We start from the raw sequence: 21,840 nt of genomic DNA, 5'->3' as shown, positions 1-21,840 counted from the left end.
TCCATCGTTAGCAATAGATCATTAGTCATTTTTGCGAGGGCTGTCTCCGTAGAGTGATTTGCCCTGAAACCGGATTGAAAAGGTTCACAGAGATTGTTAGTCACTAAGTGTTCATTTAGCTGCTGTGCAACAATTTTTTCGAGAATTTTGGAAATAAACGGAAGGTGGGAGACCGGTCGGTAGTTTACCATGAGGTCAGGATCGAGGTTAGGTCTTTTGAGTAGAGGATGAATAACCGCTTTTTTGAATGCTAGGGGAACAGTGCCGGAGGAAAGTGATAAGTTTATAATATTTAACACTGATGGACCTAATAATACAAACAGTTCCTTGATAAGTTTCCCAGGAAGTGGGTCAAGTAAACATGTTGTTTGTTTTATCCCACTTACACGCTGTAATAATTCCTCTAATGTTATTTCATCAAAAATAGAGAGACTATTTTGGAGGGCAGTGTCCGTCGTATATACAGTCGTATTTGTGTTAATAGAACCCAGTTGTAGCTGGGATGCGTTGTCTTTAATCTCCTTTCTAATGAGTTCAATTTTCTTATTAAAGAAATTCATAAAATCATCTGCCGAGTGGGTGGAGCTACTGGGGGGAGTCCCTTGTTGGGTTAGCGATGCTACTGTACTAAACAGAAATTTAGGATCGTTTTTGTTGAGGCGGATGAGATTTGAGTAGTATTTAGCTTTAGCTAAGGTAAGCATGCGTTTATAAGTTATTAAACTATCACTCCATGCTTGATGGAAAACCTCAAGTTTAGTCGCGCGCCATTTGCGTTCCAGTTTTCTACATGATAATTTATGAGCTCTAATTTCTTCTGTAAACCATGGGGTGCGCCTTTTAGGGGCCCTTTTTTGCTTTAGCGGTGCTATACTATCAATAATTTCGCGCAAGGCATCGTCAAAGTTGTTAGTGAGGTTATCAATAGAGCCGACATAATTTGGGAATGGTGCCATTACCGAAGGCAGTAGGTCAGCAAGAGTCATCGTTGTGGCAGCATTAATGTTGCTGCCGCTATAGCAGTTATTATTATTATTAGCTTGTTGACAATGAGTCAAAACTTCAAATTTTATAAGGTAATGATTGGACATTACTTTAGTATATGGAAGTATCATAACTTTGGAGGTGGTGACACCCCTGACAAGCACTAGATCTATTGTATTATCGTTGCGATGCGTGGGTTCATGTATTATTTGTGTAAGACCACAGCTATCAATTATGGTTTGGAGCGCCACGCACTGAGGGTCCGATGGGGTATTCATATGGATATTAAAGTCCCCCATTATGATTATATTGTCGGCGTGCGTCACTAGATCAGCAACGAACTCTGAGAACTCACTGATAAAGTCCGAATAGGGCCCAGGGGGGCGGTAGATAACAGCCAGGTCGAGAGGTAGCGGTGTGACAGACCTCATAGTAAGCACCTCAAACGATTTATATTTATTATTTAGGTTAGGGGTAAGGTTGAAATTTTCATTGTATATTAGTGCGACACCCCCTCCCCTTTTAAGAGGACGGGCAACATGCGCATTCGTATAGTTAGGAGGAGATGCCTCATTGAGCGCAAAAAATTCGTCTGGTTTGAGCCAGGTTTCGCTAAGACCAATGACGTTAAGATTGTTGTCTCTAATGACCTCATTAACTAATAACGCCTTGGGAGACAATGATCTTATGTTTAAAAAGCCCATATTATAGGTATTGGGCTGTTTTGACGAGTTTTTGTTAAGATTATCCGTAGTGGCAATATTAACAATGTTGCTTTTATTATGCGTAGTGCACTTCAAATAGTTTCGACCATATCTAGGAATTGATATGACGGGAATTTTCCGATTGTTTGCTTGGTGCTGCAATAGACTGGACATATCATAATTTGCCACCTCAGTAGAATGCATGTCCACCTCTGACACAGACACAACAGAAAAAACATTATGTGAATTGTGTATTATTCTAAATGAATTGCTATGCGTACATGGATTATCCAGCCTGGCGCTGGCTAGTTCTAGCTTAACTGACTCCTCACCCGGACTAACAGACATTGTAATTGCCTGTGACCGGGCTTGCTCTAGTGTAGTCAGTCAAGTGAGACTTAAATAGTAGTATATGTTTCTAGACAGGATGATGGCGCCTTCCTGGTTAGGGTGAAGGCCGTCTCTCATCAGCAAGCCTGGTTTGCCCCAGAAAGAGGGCCAGTTATCAATAAACGTTAGTCCCTGTTGCCTACAGTAGATAGCCAGCCACTTGTTAAGCGAGACTAATCTGCTATATCTCTCATCGTTGCCTCTCGCAGGCAGGGGGCCAGAGACAATTACTCGATGCCTGGACATCTTTCTGGCGAGATCACAAGTCCTGGCTATGTTTCTCTTTGTAATCTCTGACTGTCTCATTCTAGTGTCATTGGAGCCAACGTGTACAACTATATTCGCATAATTAGTGGTGCGATTAGCCTGTCGTACGTGTTTACTAGGCCTGTTGCGAGTTAGCTCCCTAAGATTAGCTTCAATGTCAGGTGCTCTGGCCCCGGGGATACACTTTACTGTGGCTGGTTTGCTAAGCTTTATGTTTCGGGTGATGGAGTCCCCTATGACTAAGGTGTGGTGCCCGGTAGACTGGGGTGTAGGACTAGCTAAAGAGCTAAATCTATTATGCGTCTCAACCGGTACACCGTAGCTTGTAGGCCGCTTAGGACTGCTACAAGCTGGGCTAGTTAGCTCGCTACAGCTAACGCTAGCAGATGTGTCCGCAACATCTAAAGTTACGACATTACTCTGCTCTAACTGGCGGACACGGCCCTCTAGCAGAGCCAACCTCTCCGTGAGTATGGTGCAAGACGCGCAGGAAGCCATTACTCACAGTGTTTTCTGTCACCGAGTGAAGTTCCTGCTGTCCTCAGGGAAGTGGCTTTGTTGACAAGACTCTGTAACATTGCGTGGACATCAGGGGCGGTGCCTCTGGATTGGCAGACCGGGATGGTGGTTCCTCTCTTTAAGAAGGGGAACCGGAGGGTGTGTTCCAATATCGTGGGATCACACTCCTCAGCCTTCCCGGTAAGGTCTATTCACGTGTACTGGAGAGGAGGCTACGCTGGATAGTCAAACCTCAGGTTCAGGAGGGGCAGTGTAGTTTTCGTTCTGGTCGTGGAAATGAGGACCAGTTCTATACTCTCGGCAGGGTCTTTGAGGGTTCATGGGAGTTTGCCCTACCAGTCTACATGTGCTTTGTGGACTTGGAAAAGACATTCGACCCTGTCCCTTGGGAAGTCCTGTGGGGAGTGCGCAGATTATGGGGTATCGAACTGTCTGATTATGGCGGTCCGCTTTCTGTATGATCGGTGTCAGAGCTTGGTCCGCATTACCGCCAGTAAGTCGGACCCGTTTTTAGTGAGGGTTGGAATCCGCCACGGCTGCCCTTTGTCACCGATTCTGTTAACTTTAATGGACAGAATTTCTAGGCGCAGTCAGGGCCGGAGGGGATCCGGTTTGGTGGCTGCAGGATTGGGTCTCTGCCTTTTGCAGATTATGTAGTCCTGATGGCTTCATCTGGACAGAATATTCAGGTCTCACTGGATCGCTTCGCTGCCGAGTGTGAAGCGACAGGGATGAGAATCACCTCCAAGTTCGAGTCCATGGTTCTCGCCCGGCCAAGGGTGGAGTGCCATCTCCGGGTTGGGGAAAAGATCTTGCACCAAGCGGAGGAGTTCAAGTACCTCGGAGTCTTGTTCATGAGTGAGGAAAGAGTGGATCATGAGATCGAAAGGCAGATCGGTGCGGCGTCTTCAGTAATGCGGACACTGTATCGATCCGTTGTGGTAAAGAAAGCTCTCAATTTACCAATTGATCTACGTTCCCATCCTCACCCATGGTCATGAGCTTTGGGTTATGACCGAAAGGACAATATCACGGGTACAAGCAGTCGAAGTGAGTTTCCTCCATCGGGTGGAGGGGCTCTCCCTTAGAGATAGGGTGAGAAGCTCTGTCATTCGGGAGGAGCTCAAAGTAAAGCTGCTGCTCCTCCACATTGAGAGGAGCCAGATGAGGTGGTTCAGGCATCTGGTCGGGATGCCGCCCGGACGCTTCCCTGCGGAGGTGATTAGGGCACGTCTGACCGGTAAGAGGCCATGGGGAAGACCCAGGACACGTTGAGAAGACTATTTCGGGATCCTTCGGGAGGAGCTGGACGAGGTGGCTGGGGAGAGGGAAGTCTGGGCTTATCTGCTTAGGCTGCTGCCCCCACGATGGATAGCGATAGATGGATTACTTTTTTTATGCTTTCTAAATATTAAATACGTTCGCTCAAAAGCCCGCTTACAATGGAGCCTACGGGAGACGTTCAATTCTGCCTATAAAGGCCCTAAAAAAACATCCAAACACTTCCATTTGGGCTTTATATACATGATATAAATATATATGTAATGTAGTAACCGGCACATTTATAATATCATTTAATATTTGCGTATTATGATCATTTTAAGCATACGTGGCGCATAAATTTAAAAAACGCATCACAAGGTTTGCTTTTTTTTTTTGTGCAAGGTCTGCTGTCATTTGGATGCCGACTGCTGGGGTGTTCATATATTACCATTTCGGTGAAGAATGTCTCATAATCCTCGCAAAGAAACTGGGTGGGGGGGCGAAGGATAAGTGCTTTTCGTGCCAGTTCCAAGTCAGAAATGGCTGTCAAAGTGTCCCAACTTGTCAGATTATATCCTCAGCCATCTACTTTTCAGGTGAGAGGCATGATTTATGATCTACAATAAATTTACAGGGAGCAGGGAAGCGAGGAAACTGCAGACCACTCGATGATGTAAACATAGGCACACACGGATCGCATCGCCACTATGAATAGTTTGTTTGTGTTAGCGCTTATAATAACAATATCTCTAATACTTGGTTAATATTCAAGTCACTAAATGGATTATTGTTGGCACTTTTCTAATGGTTATTTATCGTATTTTATAGGCAGAATCGTGGAGCTCCCATTGGCTTTTTTTATATTGTGCTCAAGTTTTTTTTGTTGCTTCCCTAGAGCTTTGAGCTAAACCACGCCTACCACTCTCCTTTGTGAAGGACACACATTAAAAAGAACATTGCAAATTGCAGTGAGTGGGAAAGGATGAGTGCTGCAGTGAAGGACAAGCAGGCAGGCAGGCAGAGGATCCTGACAAACCGTTTACACTAACCATGGTTTTTCTCACTCAGCAGGTTTTTTGTGGCTGGAAGGAACATTTCCATGAGTTCTGGAACCTTTCTGATGACGTGAACTGCACACAACGCCGCCTGACAACAAACAAATATTGAGATATAAGACAAGTGACTGTTTGCAAATTACATATTTCAAACCAGCTTATGTTTTTTGTAGATGTCTATACGAGAAAATAGGTTAGTGATACTCGTACACACGGAAAGTAATCCCTTGTTTATTGGTGTTAATTGGCTCTGGAACTGATCATGGTAAATACATTTCTGTAATGTAGACTTGTTTGAATATAAATTAAATATTTTTAAAATTGATTTACAATCTTCTAAATGTGTTTACCATTTTGAGAGTCTGCTAGACATTAAATAACACCCACAGAATTTTACACTCCAATAAAATATTCCAATACAGTAATGCTGCGTAAACCTGAGCCAATCAGTGTTGCATTAATATTTCTATTTCATTTAGGCATTTTTATGCTTAAGAAATGCTTAATTTAGGCCAAAAATATGGAAAGAATATGCTTTAAAAAATAATCTGCAATAGAGTGAAGCAAACTTCGAAGTGTAATGTAGCGAGGGACAACTGCACACGCCGTGCACACTAACAATTTGCAGTCCTGATGTTACATGAACATTCATTTAAAAAAACATTCATTGATAGCCAACGTTAGTAGCTAAACTTTGACAAATTGCTCTCATTAGCTGAAAACAAACATAACTAATGTGTGTGTTACGTGGAGTGTAGTTTATGTGCCCAAAGCTGGAAAAACGTGGGAAATGAGGTTTACAACACTTTTGAAAGTTAACACCCTTGGGGGTGCTCTCAAAAGCTTTCAGTTGCAAAAGGGTTGCAAACAGTTACTTTCAAACATATTTAACTTATGTATGGTTTTAATTTGAGTGGGGTAATATATGGCCTAAATGACAAACTCAATTGTTATAATTGTTCCTACTTTTTAAGAAAACAAATGTATGGATATGGCAGATCATTCAAACTAACTTTTGCTTTTATTTGATCAGAAACTATTAGTTTGAAAATAGACAATGCCACAACTTACAGTGCTAGATGGCATAACGTACAGTCCATCTTATGCTTATCAACATTCTAAATTTTTATTTAAAAACATTTTTGTACAGATATGAATTGCACATTGTACAGAATGATTTTCAAAAAACTAAAGAGTGTCCTCTGGGAGGCCTAACTTACGTCTTGAAAAAAATACTAAATTGTAGCATTGCACATTTTATGCAAGTCTCTAGACCAAGAGGGGGGACTATAGTTTTATCAAGTGGATGACCCCAAACCTAACAAATGAGCACTACATCTTCAGTGATGTGCAGAGGGACTGCTTCAGTGATCACTTTCCATTGTGCTCCTTTCTTATCATACATGGCATCTTGCGCAAGCGATTCCACCACAAAAAACTGCTTTGTAGCGGTCTTGTTTGACTTGTAAAGAGTTGCATGTCTCCTACTCAACACTTTTGTTTGAGATGCTGGAATAAGTTTGTTGTGCTACTATTTTGTTGCAATGGGTTTAAACACACTTGCCACTTGTTCCTCATCTGTTGCTGCAAACCAGTTCCAAACCACTGACATTACTCCTTTCTTGGGAACAAACTTCTTACACTTGTCCACAGTAGCCATGTTGTTGTTATGCGTGTGAGTCTCTTTGAAACATACAACAATAAAATATGTATTGTGGAATTGTTGCTGTAGCTAGGTGTACCTTAATAACAGGTGACTGGACATATTCAATAAGGGCCTACCTTTTTCCTCAAGTAAGAGTTGGATGTTTTAAGTAACTTCTCAACCTCCCCCGCCAGGTCACGGCACATTTCTGAGGAGCCCATGCAGCCCAAAGTGCACAGAGCAAGTCCCTGGACATATTGTGTGCTGTGATTCAAGTCACTGTGGGACATCAGAGATTATTAATAGTTTAATCACCGGGTGCATCATTGGAAAACATATGAAGGGTTGATTTAAATAAACACATGACAAATTAAAATATTGAAACAACAAGATTGGAAAAAACAGGCAAGAGAGGTCATACAAGTTTAGTAAGAGGAATGCAGACACATTGAAGCTTAGCAACAACAAAAACAAACATTGTGGCTAATGCGGCAACTTACTTTTTGATGCAATTCGTCATTAATAGGTGGACGTCCTGCCTCTCGTCCAACAGCAGCATAGCTCCTAAATAACCTATTCGCTTGTCAGTAAACTTCTGCGATGCAATCAACTTCAGGCACTCAAGCTGAAAAACAATTGTACAAAATAAATTAATAAATTATATATATATATATATATATACACACATACATACATATATACACATACATACATATATATATACACACATACATACACACACACACACAGATTAGGGTTGTACAATAAATCAGTTTTGAAATGGTAAATGGGTTGTACTTGTATAGCGCTTTTCTACCTTTTTAAGGAACTCAAAGCGCTTTGACACTATTTTCCACATTCACCCATTCACACACACACATTCACACACTGATGGCGGGAGCTGCCATGCACGGCGCTAACCAGTCCCATCAGGAGCAAGGGTGAAGTGTCTTGCTCAAGGACACAACGGACGTGACTAGGATGGTAGAAGGTGGGGATTGAACCAGCAACCCTCAGATTGCTGGCACGGCCACTCTCCCAACTTCGCGACGCCGTCCCCACGTCGTTTTAAATGTAACAGGGTTTCTAAAGGTATCAGAAAATCTACTTTAATGCTTTTTAATGCCACTTAAAAACAATGTATGCCCATGTCTTACCGCATGCGGTTATAATATAGTCAAAAGTTTTCAATTGTTTGTAAAAAAAAAAAAAAACAATTGTAAGCATTTGACAATAATCTTAAATTGTTAAAAAAGTTTACATTAACTGTTACTATCTAGTGAATTAGAATTGGATCGCAAGACTGTTTCATCTGAGAATGTATTTAAAATTTATTTTTCTGTAGTGTTAGTAGCAGCTGACAGTTGTGGTGGCCACAGTAGAAGTGGCTTTGATGGTCATCCCTAAGAAATTTTGGCATTGTTAACTGCTGCCTGCCTTTAATCGCTGACTTGTGATTAGCTAATAGCATGTTTGATTCCACCGCAGTGATGTCTATTAAGCAATGCTCAAAAGGTCTTTTTGCACATGCTGCAGAACGCCTCTCAGGGTTTACAATCGACAGGCTTTAACTAAGTATTGAAAAGTTACCCAGCCAGCCACTTTAGCTTAAATTCGCACATTCACAGGATGTAGCATTCCAAGCATCCTGTGTTCTGACTTTGTGCACCGGCCGTAGACAATACCCAATGAAAAGGTTCCGCCTGTAAATCATCACACTGTACTTTTAATCAAAATTATTAAAAACAGAACTGCACTTAAACACCTAAAATAAACATCCAATTCTGAATAAGATGATCAATATAATATACTCAGGATTAATATTTTTTATTTAATCTCTTTAAAACATGCTGTAAAAATGCATATCCTCTAAAGATTTGCTTTATAATGCCCACAAACTGAAGGATATGTTTTTAATCAGGAGACAATTTCAGAAAAGTAGTTAAAAGGTTTTAAAATTTTAAATGAACATCATACTAGGAATGAAAATGATGGAGTTCAGAAATTTATGATTTAAACACTTTAGAAAAAGACATGTCATGGAATATTTGGAAAAATGCCAATAAGCCCTTTAGATCGGTGACCACCAACCTTTTAGAGTCCAAGATCCCTGGTCTAAGCCAAAAACCGAAGCAAGATCTATCCCAGTGACAACTATGTTTTATGTGTGTGTGTGTGTGTGTGTATGAGATACATCCATCCATCCATCCATTTTCTACCGCTTGTCCCTTTTTGGGGTCGCAGGGGGCGCTGGAGCCTATCTCAGTCGCGATCAAAAGTTTACATACACTTGTAAAGAACAATGTCATGGCTGTCTTGAGTTTCCAATCATTTCTACAACTCTTATTTTGTTGTGTTAGAGTGATTGGAGCACATACTTGTTGGTCACAAAAAACATTCATGAAGTTTGGTTCTTCTATGAATGTATTATGGGTCTACTGAAAATGTGACCAAATCTGCTGGGTCAAAAGTATACATACAGCAATGTTAATATTTGGTTACATGTCTCTAGGCAAGTTTCACTGCAATAAGGCGCTTTTGATAGCTATCCACAAGCTTCTGGCAAGCTTCTGGTTGATTTTTTGACCACGGTTGACAAAATTGGTGCAGTTCAGCTAAATGTGTTGGTTTTCTGACATGGACTTGTTTCTTCAGCATTGTCCACACGTTTAAGTCAGGACTTTGGGAAAGCCATTCTAAAACCTTATTCTAGCCTGATTTAGCCATTCCTTTACGACTTTTGACGTGTATTTGGGGTCATTGTCCTGTTGGAACACCCAACTGCGCCCAAGACCCAACCTCCGGGCTGATGATTTTAGGTTGTCCTGAAGAATTTGGAGGTAATCCTCCTTTTTCATTGTCCCAATTACAGCACCAGTTCCATTGGCAGCAAAACAGGCCCAGAGCATAATACTACCACCACCATGCTTGACGGTAGGATTGGCATTCCTGGGATTAAAGGCCTCACCTTTTCTCCTCCAAACATACTGCTGGGTATTGTGGCCAAGCAACTAAATTTTTGTTTAATCTGACATCACATGGACAAAGATAAGACCTTCTGGAGGAAAGTTCTGTAATTCTGCCAATAACAAACGAGCCACGGGCCACAGATGGCTCCTGTGCCGCAATTTAGGCACCCCTGCTGTACAAGCTAATTGTTTATGACCACTATAGTCTTAGTACTGTACAATATTTGTTCATCCTTTGGTCACATATGAGGCGTGAGTCACATGGTTGACTTATGATGTTCACATGGTGGGTTTTTCCTCTGTGTTAAAAAGGTGATAAACGGGAAAGTCCTTTTAACTGCCGCCTTGTTTTATCATATATTACTGCCTTTGCATCAGTCAACGTTTGGTTTTGTAGTCAAAATAAATTAAAACAAAATCCATACTTTAGGCTGTAGGGGGCCAGGCTATATATATATATACATATATATATATACACAAACCCCGTTTCCATATGAGTTGGGAAATTGTGTTAGATGTAAATATAAACGGAATACAATGATTTGCAAATCCTTTTCAACCCATATTCAATTGAATGCACTACAAAGACAAGATATTTGATTTTGAAACTCATAAACTTTTTTTTTTTTTTTCAAATAATTAACTTAGAATTTCATGGCTGCAACACGTGCCAAAGTAGTTGGGAAAGGGCATGTTCACCACTGTGTTACGTGGCCTTTCCTTTTAACAACACTCAGTAAACGTTTGGGAACTGAGGAGACACATTTAAAGGGCTACTGAAACCCACTACTACCGACCACGCAGTCTGATGGTTTATATATCAATGATGAAATCTTAACATTGCAACACATGCCAATACGGCCGGGTTAACTTATAAAGTGCAATTTTAAATTTCCCGCTAAACTTCCGGTTGAAAACGTCTTTGGATGATGACGTATGCGCGTGACGTAACCAGTGAAACAGAAGTATCGGTAGCCCATTGAATACAATACAAAATAGCTCTGTTTTCATCTGATAATTCCACAGTATTCTGGACATCTGTGTTGGTGAATCTTTTGAAATTTGTTTAATGAACAATGAAGACTGCAAAGAAAAAGTTGTAGGTGGGATCGGTGTATTAGCGGCGGACTACAGCAACACAACCAGGAAGACTTTGACTCGGATAGCAGACGCACTAGCCACCGACCGCATGGATGAAAAAAAGTCTGCGGGCTATAGAGCGTTTTCTATTCGGGCTCCAGTACTCTGGAATGCCCTCCCGGTAACAGTTAGAGACGCTACCTCAGTAGAAGCATTTAAGTCCCATCTTAAAACTCATTTGTATAATCTAGCCTTTAAATAGACCCCCCTTTTTTAGACCAGTTGATCTGCCGTTTCTTTTCTTCTCTCCTCTTCTCCCCTGTCCCTTGCGAGGGGGAGTTGCATAGGTCCGGTGGCCATGGATGAAGTGCTGGCTGTCCAGAGTCGGGACCCCGGGTGGACCACTAGCCTGTGCATCGGTTGGGGACATCTCTGCGCTGCTGACCCGTCTCCGCTCGGGATGGTTTCCTGCTAGCCCCGCTGTGGACTGGACTCTCGCTGATGTGTTTGATCCACTGTGGACTGGACTTTCACAATGTTATGTCAGACCCACTCGACATCCATTGCTTTCGGTCTCCCCTAGAGGGAGGGGGGGGGGGGGGGTTACCCACATATGCGGTCCTCTCCAAGGTTTCTCATAGTCATTCACCGAAGTCCCACTGGGGTGAGTTTTTCCTTGCCCGTATGTGGGCTCTGTACCGAGGATGTCGTTGTGGCTTGTGCAGCCCTTTGAGACACTTGTGATTTAGGGCTATATAAATAAACATTGATTGATTGATTGATGATCGTGGTGAAGTCCTTCGTCCTTCCGTCGATCGCTGGAACGCAGGTGAGCACGGGTGTTGATGAGCAGATGAGGGCTGGCTGGCGTAGGTGGAGCGCTAATGTTTTTATCATAGCTCTGTGAGGTCCCATTATACTAAGTTAGCTTCAATGGCGTCGTTAGCAACAGCATTTTTAAGCTTTGCCAAGCTGGAAAGCATTAACCGTGTATTTACATGTCCCTGGTTTAATAGTATTGTTGATCTTCTGTCTATCCTTCCAGTCAGGGATTTATTTATTTTGTTTCTATATGCAGTTAAGCACGATGCTATCACGTTATCTCCGTAGCTAAGTTAGCTTCAATGGCGTCGTTAGCAACAGCATTTTTAAGCTTCGCCAGGCTGGAAAGCATTAACCGTGTATTTACATGTCCCTGGTTTAATAGTATTGTTGATCTTCTGTCTATCCTTCCAGTCGGGGATTTATTTATTTTGTTTCTATATGCAGTTAAGCACGATGCTATTACGTTAGCTCCGTAGCTAAAGTGTTTCGTCGATGTATTGTTGTGGAGATAAAAGTCACTGTGAATGTCCATTTCGCGTTCTCGACTCTCATTTTCAAGAGGATATAGTATCCGAGGTGGTTTAAAATACAAATCCGTGATCCACAATAGAAAAAGGAGAGAGTGTGGAATCCAATGAGCCAGCTTGTACCTAAGTTACGGTCAGAGCGAAAAAAGATATGTCTTGCACTGCATTCTAGTCCTTAACTCTAACGTTCCTCATCCACAAATCTTTCATCCTCGCTCAAATTAATGGGGTAATTAAGGCTGAAACGACGCGTCGACGTAGTCGACGTCATCGGTTACGTAAATACGTCGACGCCGTTTTTGTGCGTCGACGCGTCGCATAATGACGTCACATTACCGTCATGGCGAAGCGCAAAGCAGACGATCAAAGAAGACGATGCGAGCGGTGCGAGCGAGGGGGGAAAAGCATGCCAAAAGTGGTCAAAAGTGTGGGAGTATTTCAATAAACGGCCTAATAATGTTGTTGTATGCACACTGTGTCGAGCGGAAATGGCCTATCATAGCAGCACAACGGCTATGAACGAACATTTGAAAAGAAAACCATCAACTAGTCAATCGTCCGCGCGAGCATACGTTGTCATCATTACACAAAAACATGAATGTGTCATTTGTATCTGCTAGGGGTGTAACGGTACGTGTTTTGTATTGAACCGTTTCGGTACGGGGCTTTCGGTTCGGTACGGGGGTGTACCGAACGAGTTTCTAAGCTAAAGTCTTAACAAGCTGCTTTGCTCCGTCTGCCTCTGTCTCAGCACGCAGCATTGTCCCACCCACACAACCATCTGATTGGTACACACGCAGCATTGTCCCACCCACACAACCATCTGATTGGTACACACGAAGCATTATCAGCCAATCAGCAGTGCGTATTCAGAGCGCATGTAGTCAGCGCTTCAGGGTGGAGCAGATAGGTGTTTAGCAGGTGAGCATCAGGCAGCGGACTCTCCCCAAATGATAATAAACACCTCCCAGTCAACTACTAGTAACATCACTATGAGCCCGTTGACCTTCTAGAAACTTAAACTGCAGCTCAGCTCACTCGCAATCCTGGCTTGAGGTGAAAGCTAATTAGCTCTCAGTTCCAGCCACATCGACCCCTTCTGAGCGCCTATTTTCAGCTGCTGGGAATATTGTAAACAAGAAAAGAACCAAAGCATGTAGACATGCTAACCTTTCTTCATTACAACTGTTAGTCACTCACTGGAATGAGTAGAATTGGTTATTGTGTACTGTGTTGGACTGGATGTTTATTTTGCACATTTTAAAAGCAATACTTAATGTTTACAGTGCTCCAGAATATTTATATTGGCACTTTTTTGTATTGGATGTTTATCTTTATGTTTGCACATTTTAGCAAATAAGCAATACTTTCACTTTTGTTGAAATGTTTACACTGTTACAGAATATTTCGTTTTGCACTTTTTTGTATTGGATGTTTATCTTTATTTTTGCACATTTTAAAGCAAAATAAGCAATACTTTTACTTTTGAAATGCTTATACTATTGCAGAATATTAAGATTTGCACTGGATGTTGACTTTTATATTTGCACATTAAAAAGCAAATAAGCTACTTTTAATTTTTTTAAATGTTAAAAGTTTTAAATGTTTACATTGTTACAGAATATTTAGTCATGTTGTTGTCAATGTTGACTGAGTGGCCATACTTCTTTTTTTTTGTAAATAAAAGCCATGCCTTTTGAAAAAACGGGCCTACATTTATTTTTTCATCATTTTGAATAAAAAAATAATCGGTAAAAGGAAAAATAATCTATAGATTAATCGAAAAAAATAATCTATAGATTAACCGATTAATCGAAAAAATAATCTATAGATTAATCGATAGAAAAATAATCGTTAGCTGCAGCCTTAGGGGTAATCGTCGCTTTCTCGGTCCAAATCGCTCTAGCTGCATTGAAAACAATAGGAAAATATGAGGAGGCTATCAACTGACTACGTCACGCTACTTCCGGTAGGGGCAAGGCTTTTTTTTGTATCAGATACCAAAAGTTGCGATCTTTATCGTCGTTGTTCTCTACTAAATCCTTTCAGCAAAAATATGGCAATATCGCGAAATGATCAAGTATGACACATAGAATGGATCTGCTATCCCCGTTTAATTAAAAAAAATTCATTTCAGTAGGCCTTTAAGCTTCTCAGGTGGAATTCTTTCCCATTCTTGCTTGATGTACAGCTTAAGTTGTTCAAAAGTCCGGGGGTCTCCGTTGTGGTATTTTAGGCTTAATAATGCGCCACACATTTTCAATGGGAGACAGGTCTGGAGTACAGGCAGGCCAGTCTAGTATCCGCACTCTTTTACTATGAAGCCACGTTGATGTAAAACGTGGCTTGGCATTGTCTTGCTGAAATAAGCAGAGGCGTCCATGGTTCAGTTGCTTGGATGGCAACTTTTGTTGCTCCAAAAGCTGTATGTACCTTTCAGCATTAATGGCGCCTTCACAGATGTGTAAGTTACCCATGTCTTGGGCACTAATACACCCCCATACCATCACAGATGCTGGCTTTTCAACTTTGCGCCTATAACAATCCGGATGGTTCTTTTCCTCTTTGGTCCGGAGGACATGACGTTCACAGTTTCCAAAAACTATTTGAAATGTGGACTCGTCAGACCACAGAACACTTTTACACTTTGTATCAGTCCATCTTAGATGAGCTCAGGCCCAGCGAAGTCGACGGCGTTTCTGGGTGTTGTTGATAAACGGTTTACGCCTTGCATAGGAGAGTTTTAATTTGCACTTACAGATGTAGCGACCAACTGTAGTTACTGACAGTGGGTTTCTGAAGTGTTCCTGAGCCCATGTGGTGATATCCTTTACACACCGATGTCGCTTGTTGATGCAGTACAGCCTGAGGGATCGAAGGTCACAGGCTTAGCCGCTTACGTGCAGTGATTTCTCCAGATTTTCTGAACCCTTTGATGATATTACGAACCGTAGATGGTGAAATCCCTAAATTCCTTGCAATAGCTGGTTGAGAAAGGTTTTTCTTAAACTGTTCAACAATTTGCTCACGCATTTGTTGACAAAGTGGTGACCCTCGCCCCATCCTTGTTTGTGAATGACTGAGCATTTCATGGAATCTACTTTTATACCCAATCATGGCACCCACCTGTTCCCAATTTGCCTGTTCACCTGTGGGATGTTCCAAATAAGTGTTTGATGAGCATTCCTCAACTTTATCAGTATTTATTGCCACCTTTCCCAACTTCTTTGTCATGTGTTGCTGGCATCAAATTCTTAAGTTAATGATTATTTGCAAAAAAAAAAAAATCATATACCATATCAAATATGTTGTCTTTGTAGCATATTCAACTGAATATGGGTTGAAAATTATTTGCAAATCATTGTATTCCGTTTATATTTACATCTAACACAATTTCCCAACTCATATGGAAACGGGGTTTGTATATTATATATATATATATATATATATATATATATATATATATATATATATATATATATATACATTGTCTTTATAATCCGTTTTGTCATTTAACATCAATTAACATTGATGTTTATCAACATTTAACATTGTCACATTATCGATGGGAAAATTCATTTTTAGACAATATGATTTGCCTGAGCGGTTAGGAGACACCAAGAGTAACAAGCGGTAGAAAATGGATTAGAAAGGAAAGATTGAAAAAAAATATATATAAATAAATAAAAACTTTTTTTTTTAAACTTGGGACTTCCTGTGGGCCGGATTTTGGATGCTCGGGGGCCGAATCCGGCTCGCGGGCCGTAGTTTGGGGACCCCTGCTTTAGAGCAATATTCACAGATTATTATTTGGCTTGTTCCCGTCGCAGGCGAGCGGTCATGGACTCCTCGTGGTTGAGGGAAGAGTTGTTTGATGCTAGAAAATGTCTGATACATTGCAACAATCAGCTATAATGCATTGTTGTGGCTCGATGATTTTTAAGGATGTCATGAAATGCGTGTTTGTGTTGTGGCCGCAGTGTCGAGAGCTGCGGGATAAGAGGCTGAAGAGAGAATCGCAGAGGCAAGCGGTTGTGTTCAGATGTTAAAATGCTTGCGGGTCTGTTAGTCACTCCACGGGTTGGGTTGTCACGTACTGATGTCATATTAACATATTTGTTTTCTAATATTTTCTTAAAATCGACCGGTTGGTTCCCAAAGATCAACCGGTATATTGCGATTGACAGGTTGGCGACCCCTGCTTTAGATGCATTACAAATAAACTCAATTAAACATCTTAAACAGATTATATTTCACACCCTCACAGTTGTTTAAATGGGTATGTATAAAGTGTCATGCAGCTGAAGGAACTCTTAATTCATTTCCTGTGGGAATGTTACAAAATAAGAGTTGTGGTCTATAGTGACAATTGCCTTGGTTGTCCATCCTACGCAACCATAAGTCACGTGACGTGCCTGCGTCAGGACAGTTGCTAATGTTAGCCAAGTTAGCTGTTGAACTGGAGACGACTGAAATAAATGAGGCATGTATGAAACAAGCTCAGCTTCCCATTAACATGACATGGTGTCAGAGTTAAGGACTACACGCCGACAGTAATGAAAGAATGGCAAAGCCGATTGATTTTGCCATCCAGCGCAGTGGCCGCTATGGAGGTAATGCTTTTGACGCTTTCAGACCTTACAAGACCTCTTGTATCCAATTTGAAAGCCAGAGACAAGGAAAAGAAACACACAGACAGTCATTTATCGATGACTGCAACGTTATTAGGTTAATTTTCTTTGTTTGATGGATTGAAGTATTGACTATCATCCCAGTCCTACAATCGTATTACATTTTTTAATGCCTCTGGACATTGTATATGATTTTTAATGCCATTTAAGGCCTTAATTTTTGCAAAAGCCACGTAATTAGTTTTAATGCTTTTTAACGGCCTACTGAAACCCACTACTACCGACCACGCAGTCTGATAGTTTATATATCAATGATGAAATCTTAACATTGCAACACATGCCAATACGGCCGGGTTAACTTATAAAGTGCAATTTTAAATTTCCCGGGAAACTTCCGGCTGAAAACTTCTAGGTATGATGACGTTTGCGCGTGACGTCAATGGTTGAAGCGGAAGTATTGGTACACCATTGTATCTCAATACAAACAGTTCTGTTTTCATCGAAAAATTCCACAGAATTCTGGACATCTGTGTTGGTGAATCTTTTGCAATTTGTTTAATGAACAATGGAGACTGCAAAGAAGAAAGCTGTAGGTGGGATCGGTGGATTAGCGGCTGGCTGCAGCAACACAACCAGGAGGACTTTGAGTTGGATAGCAGACGCGCTATCCGACGCTAGCCGCCGACCGCATCGATGATCGGGTGAAGTCCTTCGTCGCGCCATCGATCGCTGGAACGCAGGTGAGCACGGGTGTTGATGAGCAGATGAGAGCTGGCGTAGGTGGAGAGCTAATGTTTTTAGCATAGCTCTGTCGAGGTCCCGTAGCTAAGTTAGCTTCAATGGCGTCGTTAGCAACAGCATTGCTAGGCTTCGCCAGGCGGTACAGCATTAACCGTGTGGTTACAGGTCCAGGGTTTAATAGTAATAGTAGTATTGTTGATCTTCTGTCTATCCTTCCAGTCAGGGGCATATTTCGTCTGTTTCTATATGCAGTTAAGCACGATGCTATCACGTTAGCTCCGTAGCTAAAGTGCTTTGCCGATGTATTGTCGTGGAGATAAAAGTCACTGTGAATGTCCATTTCGCGTTCTCGATTCTCATTTTCAAGAGGATATAGTATCCGAGGTGGCTTAAAATACAAATCCGTGATCCACAATAGAAAAAGGAGAAAGTGTGGAATACAATGAGCCCTTGTACCTAAGTTACGGTCAGAGCGAAAAAAGATATGTCCTGCACTGCACTCTAATCCTTCACTCTCATGTTCCTCATCCACAAATCTTTCATCCTCGCTCAAATTAATGGGGTAATCGTCGCTTTCTTGGTCCGAATCGCTCTCGTTGCTGGTGTAAACTATGGGGAAATGTGAGGAGCCCTTCAACCTGCGACGTCACGCTACTTCCGGTACAGGCAAGGCTTTTTTTATCAGCGACCAAAAGTTGCGAACTTTATTGTCGATGTTCTCTGCTAAATCCTTTCAGCAAAAATATGGCAATATCGCGAAATGATCAAGTATGACACATAGAATGGATCTGCTATCCCCGTTTAAATAAGAAAATTTCATTTCAGTAGGCCTTTAATGCCCATGGAATCCTGTGTAAGTGTTTGCTATATAGTCATTTATTTGTGGCAACAAACAAATTTGCCCCGTCAAACATGTTCCCTCTCACTTATACACCAAATTATAACAGAACCGAGGTGGAATGCATCTTTACTCTGCTTCCCAACATATCTCATATGCACCTGGTATCCCAGTGAATAAGACGTAGCACAAGGGATGTGTTACCAATTTAGCAACTGTCATGCATTTATTCTTTAATCAAATTCAATATACAGTTACAAAAGGTAAAGTATTCGCCGGGTGAGCGGGAGCGGAAATCTGCTTCCACAAGCGCAGACAGTGTGTATTACCAACACCGTGCAGGGCGTGCGTAAAAACTCCAGAGGCTTACAACACAACCTTTACTGCTTCCATAGATGCAAAGAAGATACAGCCTAGAGACATTCATTCGTTTAGCAACCCTTTGCCTTCCTAGTGATTAACCAGTGGTGGTCAAAGTGTGGGCAAGGGGTCATTTGTGGGATGTTTTTTATGGGCAGTAGCACAATGCTAAATACAAATCAATAAATAAAACATAAAAAATGGAAAAACAGAGCAAAATTTATGAAAAATATATAAAATGTCGATAATAATAATGAAAACAAACCCAAAGATGTATCATGTATCCATATTGTTTTGGACTTTTTAATAGCATATTTCATTACCAATTGCATGAGAACGTCAGCATCCACCCACCCCCATTTTTACCAAATGATTGATTCTAAAATGGTCTTTTCAGAGAGAAAAAAAAATTTGGTCCTGGCATGGATACAGTACAACGCGTGATATTGCTGATCAATACAACGCTCTGTAACTTACCTGCCCAAAGTGTGCCGGATAGCCCAACATGTGCATATAAAGAAGCTTTGCCACATTTCTGCAACGATATGTATTGTCTTCTTCTCTGAAAGATGAACGAATAGCAGCACACTCTTTCTGGATCATTTCACGCTCCTCTGCCTGAGTCCTTGCTGTCCGGATAGTCCGGATCAGCTCCCGCAATCTGATCGGAGCTGGCATTCTCTGGAACACAAGACAGTGAAAAGGTTAGTACAGTAGTAGGCTGAAACACGATCTAAGGAATAGAAACGTAGAAAAACGAATTGTGATCAATCGTTATTGGCTGAAAAATCGATTAGTTGGCTTGTCTGTAACAAGCAGATGTGCTTTCGATTCTGACTCAACTAATGTGTGACCTAAAGCAAAAAAACATGACAGCCTACATCAATGCAGACCTAGGTCACTTGACTTTTGAACAGAAGTAAATGAAGTAGTGGTCCACCAAACCAATATGGCTATTCATGTGCAGCAAACAGAGTGAGAAGTATCTGAGAACTCAGGGGGCCTAGATTTTACAGCTATAAGCAGATACGAGAAAAAAATAATGGAATCTATCCTTATAAGTTTTAAAAATATATATTTTTGTCGAGTGATATAAAGGATTATCTGTCAATCACGTTCCCAGACGTGTCAAACTATTTGGTGTGCCAGACGTCAATGTCGAGACAACAAATCAGATGAAAACTTGGAGATCTGCAATTTCTGTGTGTGTGTGGCTGGGTCAAGATAATTGATTTTAAGACTCTCCCGGATAAATCATACATCGTTTTTGCTCAGGTAAGGTTACATATTGCATTTATGATATAGCTTGGTGTTTACAGCCATGTTTGTTGCCTTTTTGTTGCGCACGCAGTTTACGAGTACACGTTTTCCTCTGTTTTTTTGGTTTTTGTTTTTTTAAATACAACTATAGATCTCCACATTGTGTAAGTGCTGAAACTTCTTTATGATTGTTGCCTTTGGTAAAAAAGCTAAACCACATTTGCTTTTTTTTATTTAGACTCGCCGAGTTGCTGGTTCATGAAACACTTGAAGCAAAAATACGTTTTACGAACTCCAAAACAAGATAAAATATTATGATAAAATACAAATAATATCAAGATAATACTTACCGTATTTTCCGCACTATAAGGCGCACCTAAAAACCACAAATTTTCTCAAAAGCTGACAGTGCGCCTTATAACCCTGTGCGCCTTATATATGGATTAATATTAATATTCATTTTCATAAAGTTTAGGTCTCGCAACTACGGTAAACAGCCGCCATCTTTTTTCCCTGTAGAAGAGGAAGCGCTTCTTCTTCTACGGTAAGCAACCGCCAAGGTAAGCACCCGCCCCCATAGAAGAAGAAGCGCGCGGATATTACGTTTCACTTCATTTGTGTTTCTGTAAAGACCTAAAAATGGCTTCTACTAAGAGACACGCGTACAACGCAGAATTCAAACTCAAGGCAATAAGTCACGCAGAAGAACACGGAAATAGAGCAGCAGCAAGAGAGTACCGGTATAACAAATGAATCAATGGATGACCTGCGCCAAGTAGAGAAGACAAAACAGAGTTTCCGAGGGAACAAAGCAATATGGCAACAGTTGGAGGACAAACTCGAACAGTGGGTTGTTGAGCAGAGCAGCAAGCAGAAGTGTCAGTACCATCACTATTCGAATGAAGGCAACAGCGCTAGCAAGCGAACTGCACTTGGATGATTTTAAAGGTGGTGCTTCTTGGTGTTTCCGGTTCATGAAAAGACGCAATCTCTCCATCCGCACACGGACTACTGTTTCACAGTAATTGCCAAGACTTTCAAGAAAAGCTGTCTACTTTCCGCGAGACGGAGCCGGGAATTTTGGATGCCGTATTCGCCTAAATTTTTAATTCAGACACCGAAGAAGAAGAATTCGAGGGATTTGTGGATGAGGAATAACTTCAGAAAGTGAGCTTTAAATGTTTATTTTGTGTGTTGTGTGACATTAACGTTCGAGCAACGTTGAGTTATTGATGTTGCTATTGCTCTGCACTATTTTGAGTGTTACTATTTTTGTGATTGCACATTTGATTTACATTTTGGGAGTGAACAGAGTTGTTAGAACGCTGGTTTGTAATATATTAATAAAGTTTGACTGACCTGACTGACTGTTTTTTTGACATTCCCTTTAGCGCAGCATAGGTACGCCTTATAACCCTGTGCGCCTTATAGGTGAACAAAGTTTTGAAATATGCCATTCATTGAAGGTGCGCCTTATAGTGCTGAAAATACGGTAAATAGGAATTAACAAATGTTAAAAGTATATCAAACAAACCTTTAACAAAGTGATCACTGCAAACTTGTGCGTTCGACTCGAATTGCTCCCTTGGATAGGAGTGCGTGCCACTTTTTTGGTCGTTTCTCGTGAAATCTTGCACTCTTTCGCCCTTCTTGATTACCTTTTGAGGAACTCTGAAGAAATTGTTATCCTTTTCGCGTTTTGAACGGTTCCAACAGCCCAAGACACCACAAGCATAGGGCATATTTCTTCCAGAACGGCAAAGTGCCGCCCAGGATGACAGA

The 21,840-nt window shown here is 41.2% G+C and overlaps 1 protein-coding gene across 1 annotated transcript in view; it reads right to left on the bottom strand.

Moving 5' to 3' along the window:
- ap1g1 (adaptor related protein complex 1 subunit gamma 1) overlaps positions 1 to 21,840 on the bottom strand; it is a 74,841-nt gene that overhangs the window by 30,982 nt on the left and 22,019 nt on the right. Inside the window, exons 2-5 of the mRNA XM_062027945.1 lie at positions 19,276 to 19,479; positions 7,328 to 7,452; positions 6,965 to 7,106; positions 5,177 to 5,273 (exon numbers count right to left, since the gene is read on the bottom strand). Coding sequence (XP_061883929.1) covers positions 5,177 to 5,273; positions 6,965 to 7,106; positions 7,328 to 7,452; positions 19,276 to 19,476 — 565 coding nt within the window. The 5' untranslated portion in view covers positions 19,477 to 19,479. The remainder of the gene's footprint in view (positions 1 to 5,176; positions 5,274 to 6,964; positions 7,107 to 7,327; positions 7,453 to 19,275; positions 19,480 to 21,840) is intronic.

Source organism: Entelurus aequoreus, linkage group LG02 (genome assembly GCF_033978785.1).
Source record: "Entelurus aequoreus isolate RoL-2023_Sb linkage group LG02, RoL_Eaeq_v1.1, whole genome shotgun sequence".
NCBI classification, from domain to species: Eukaryota; Metazoa; Chordata; class Actinopteri; order Syngnathiformes; family Syngnathidae; genus Entelurus; species Entelurus aequoreus.
This window is presented reverse-complemented; position numbering and strand designations above follow the sequence as displayed.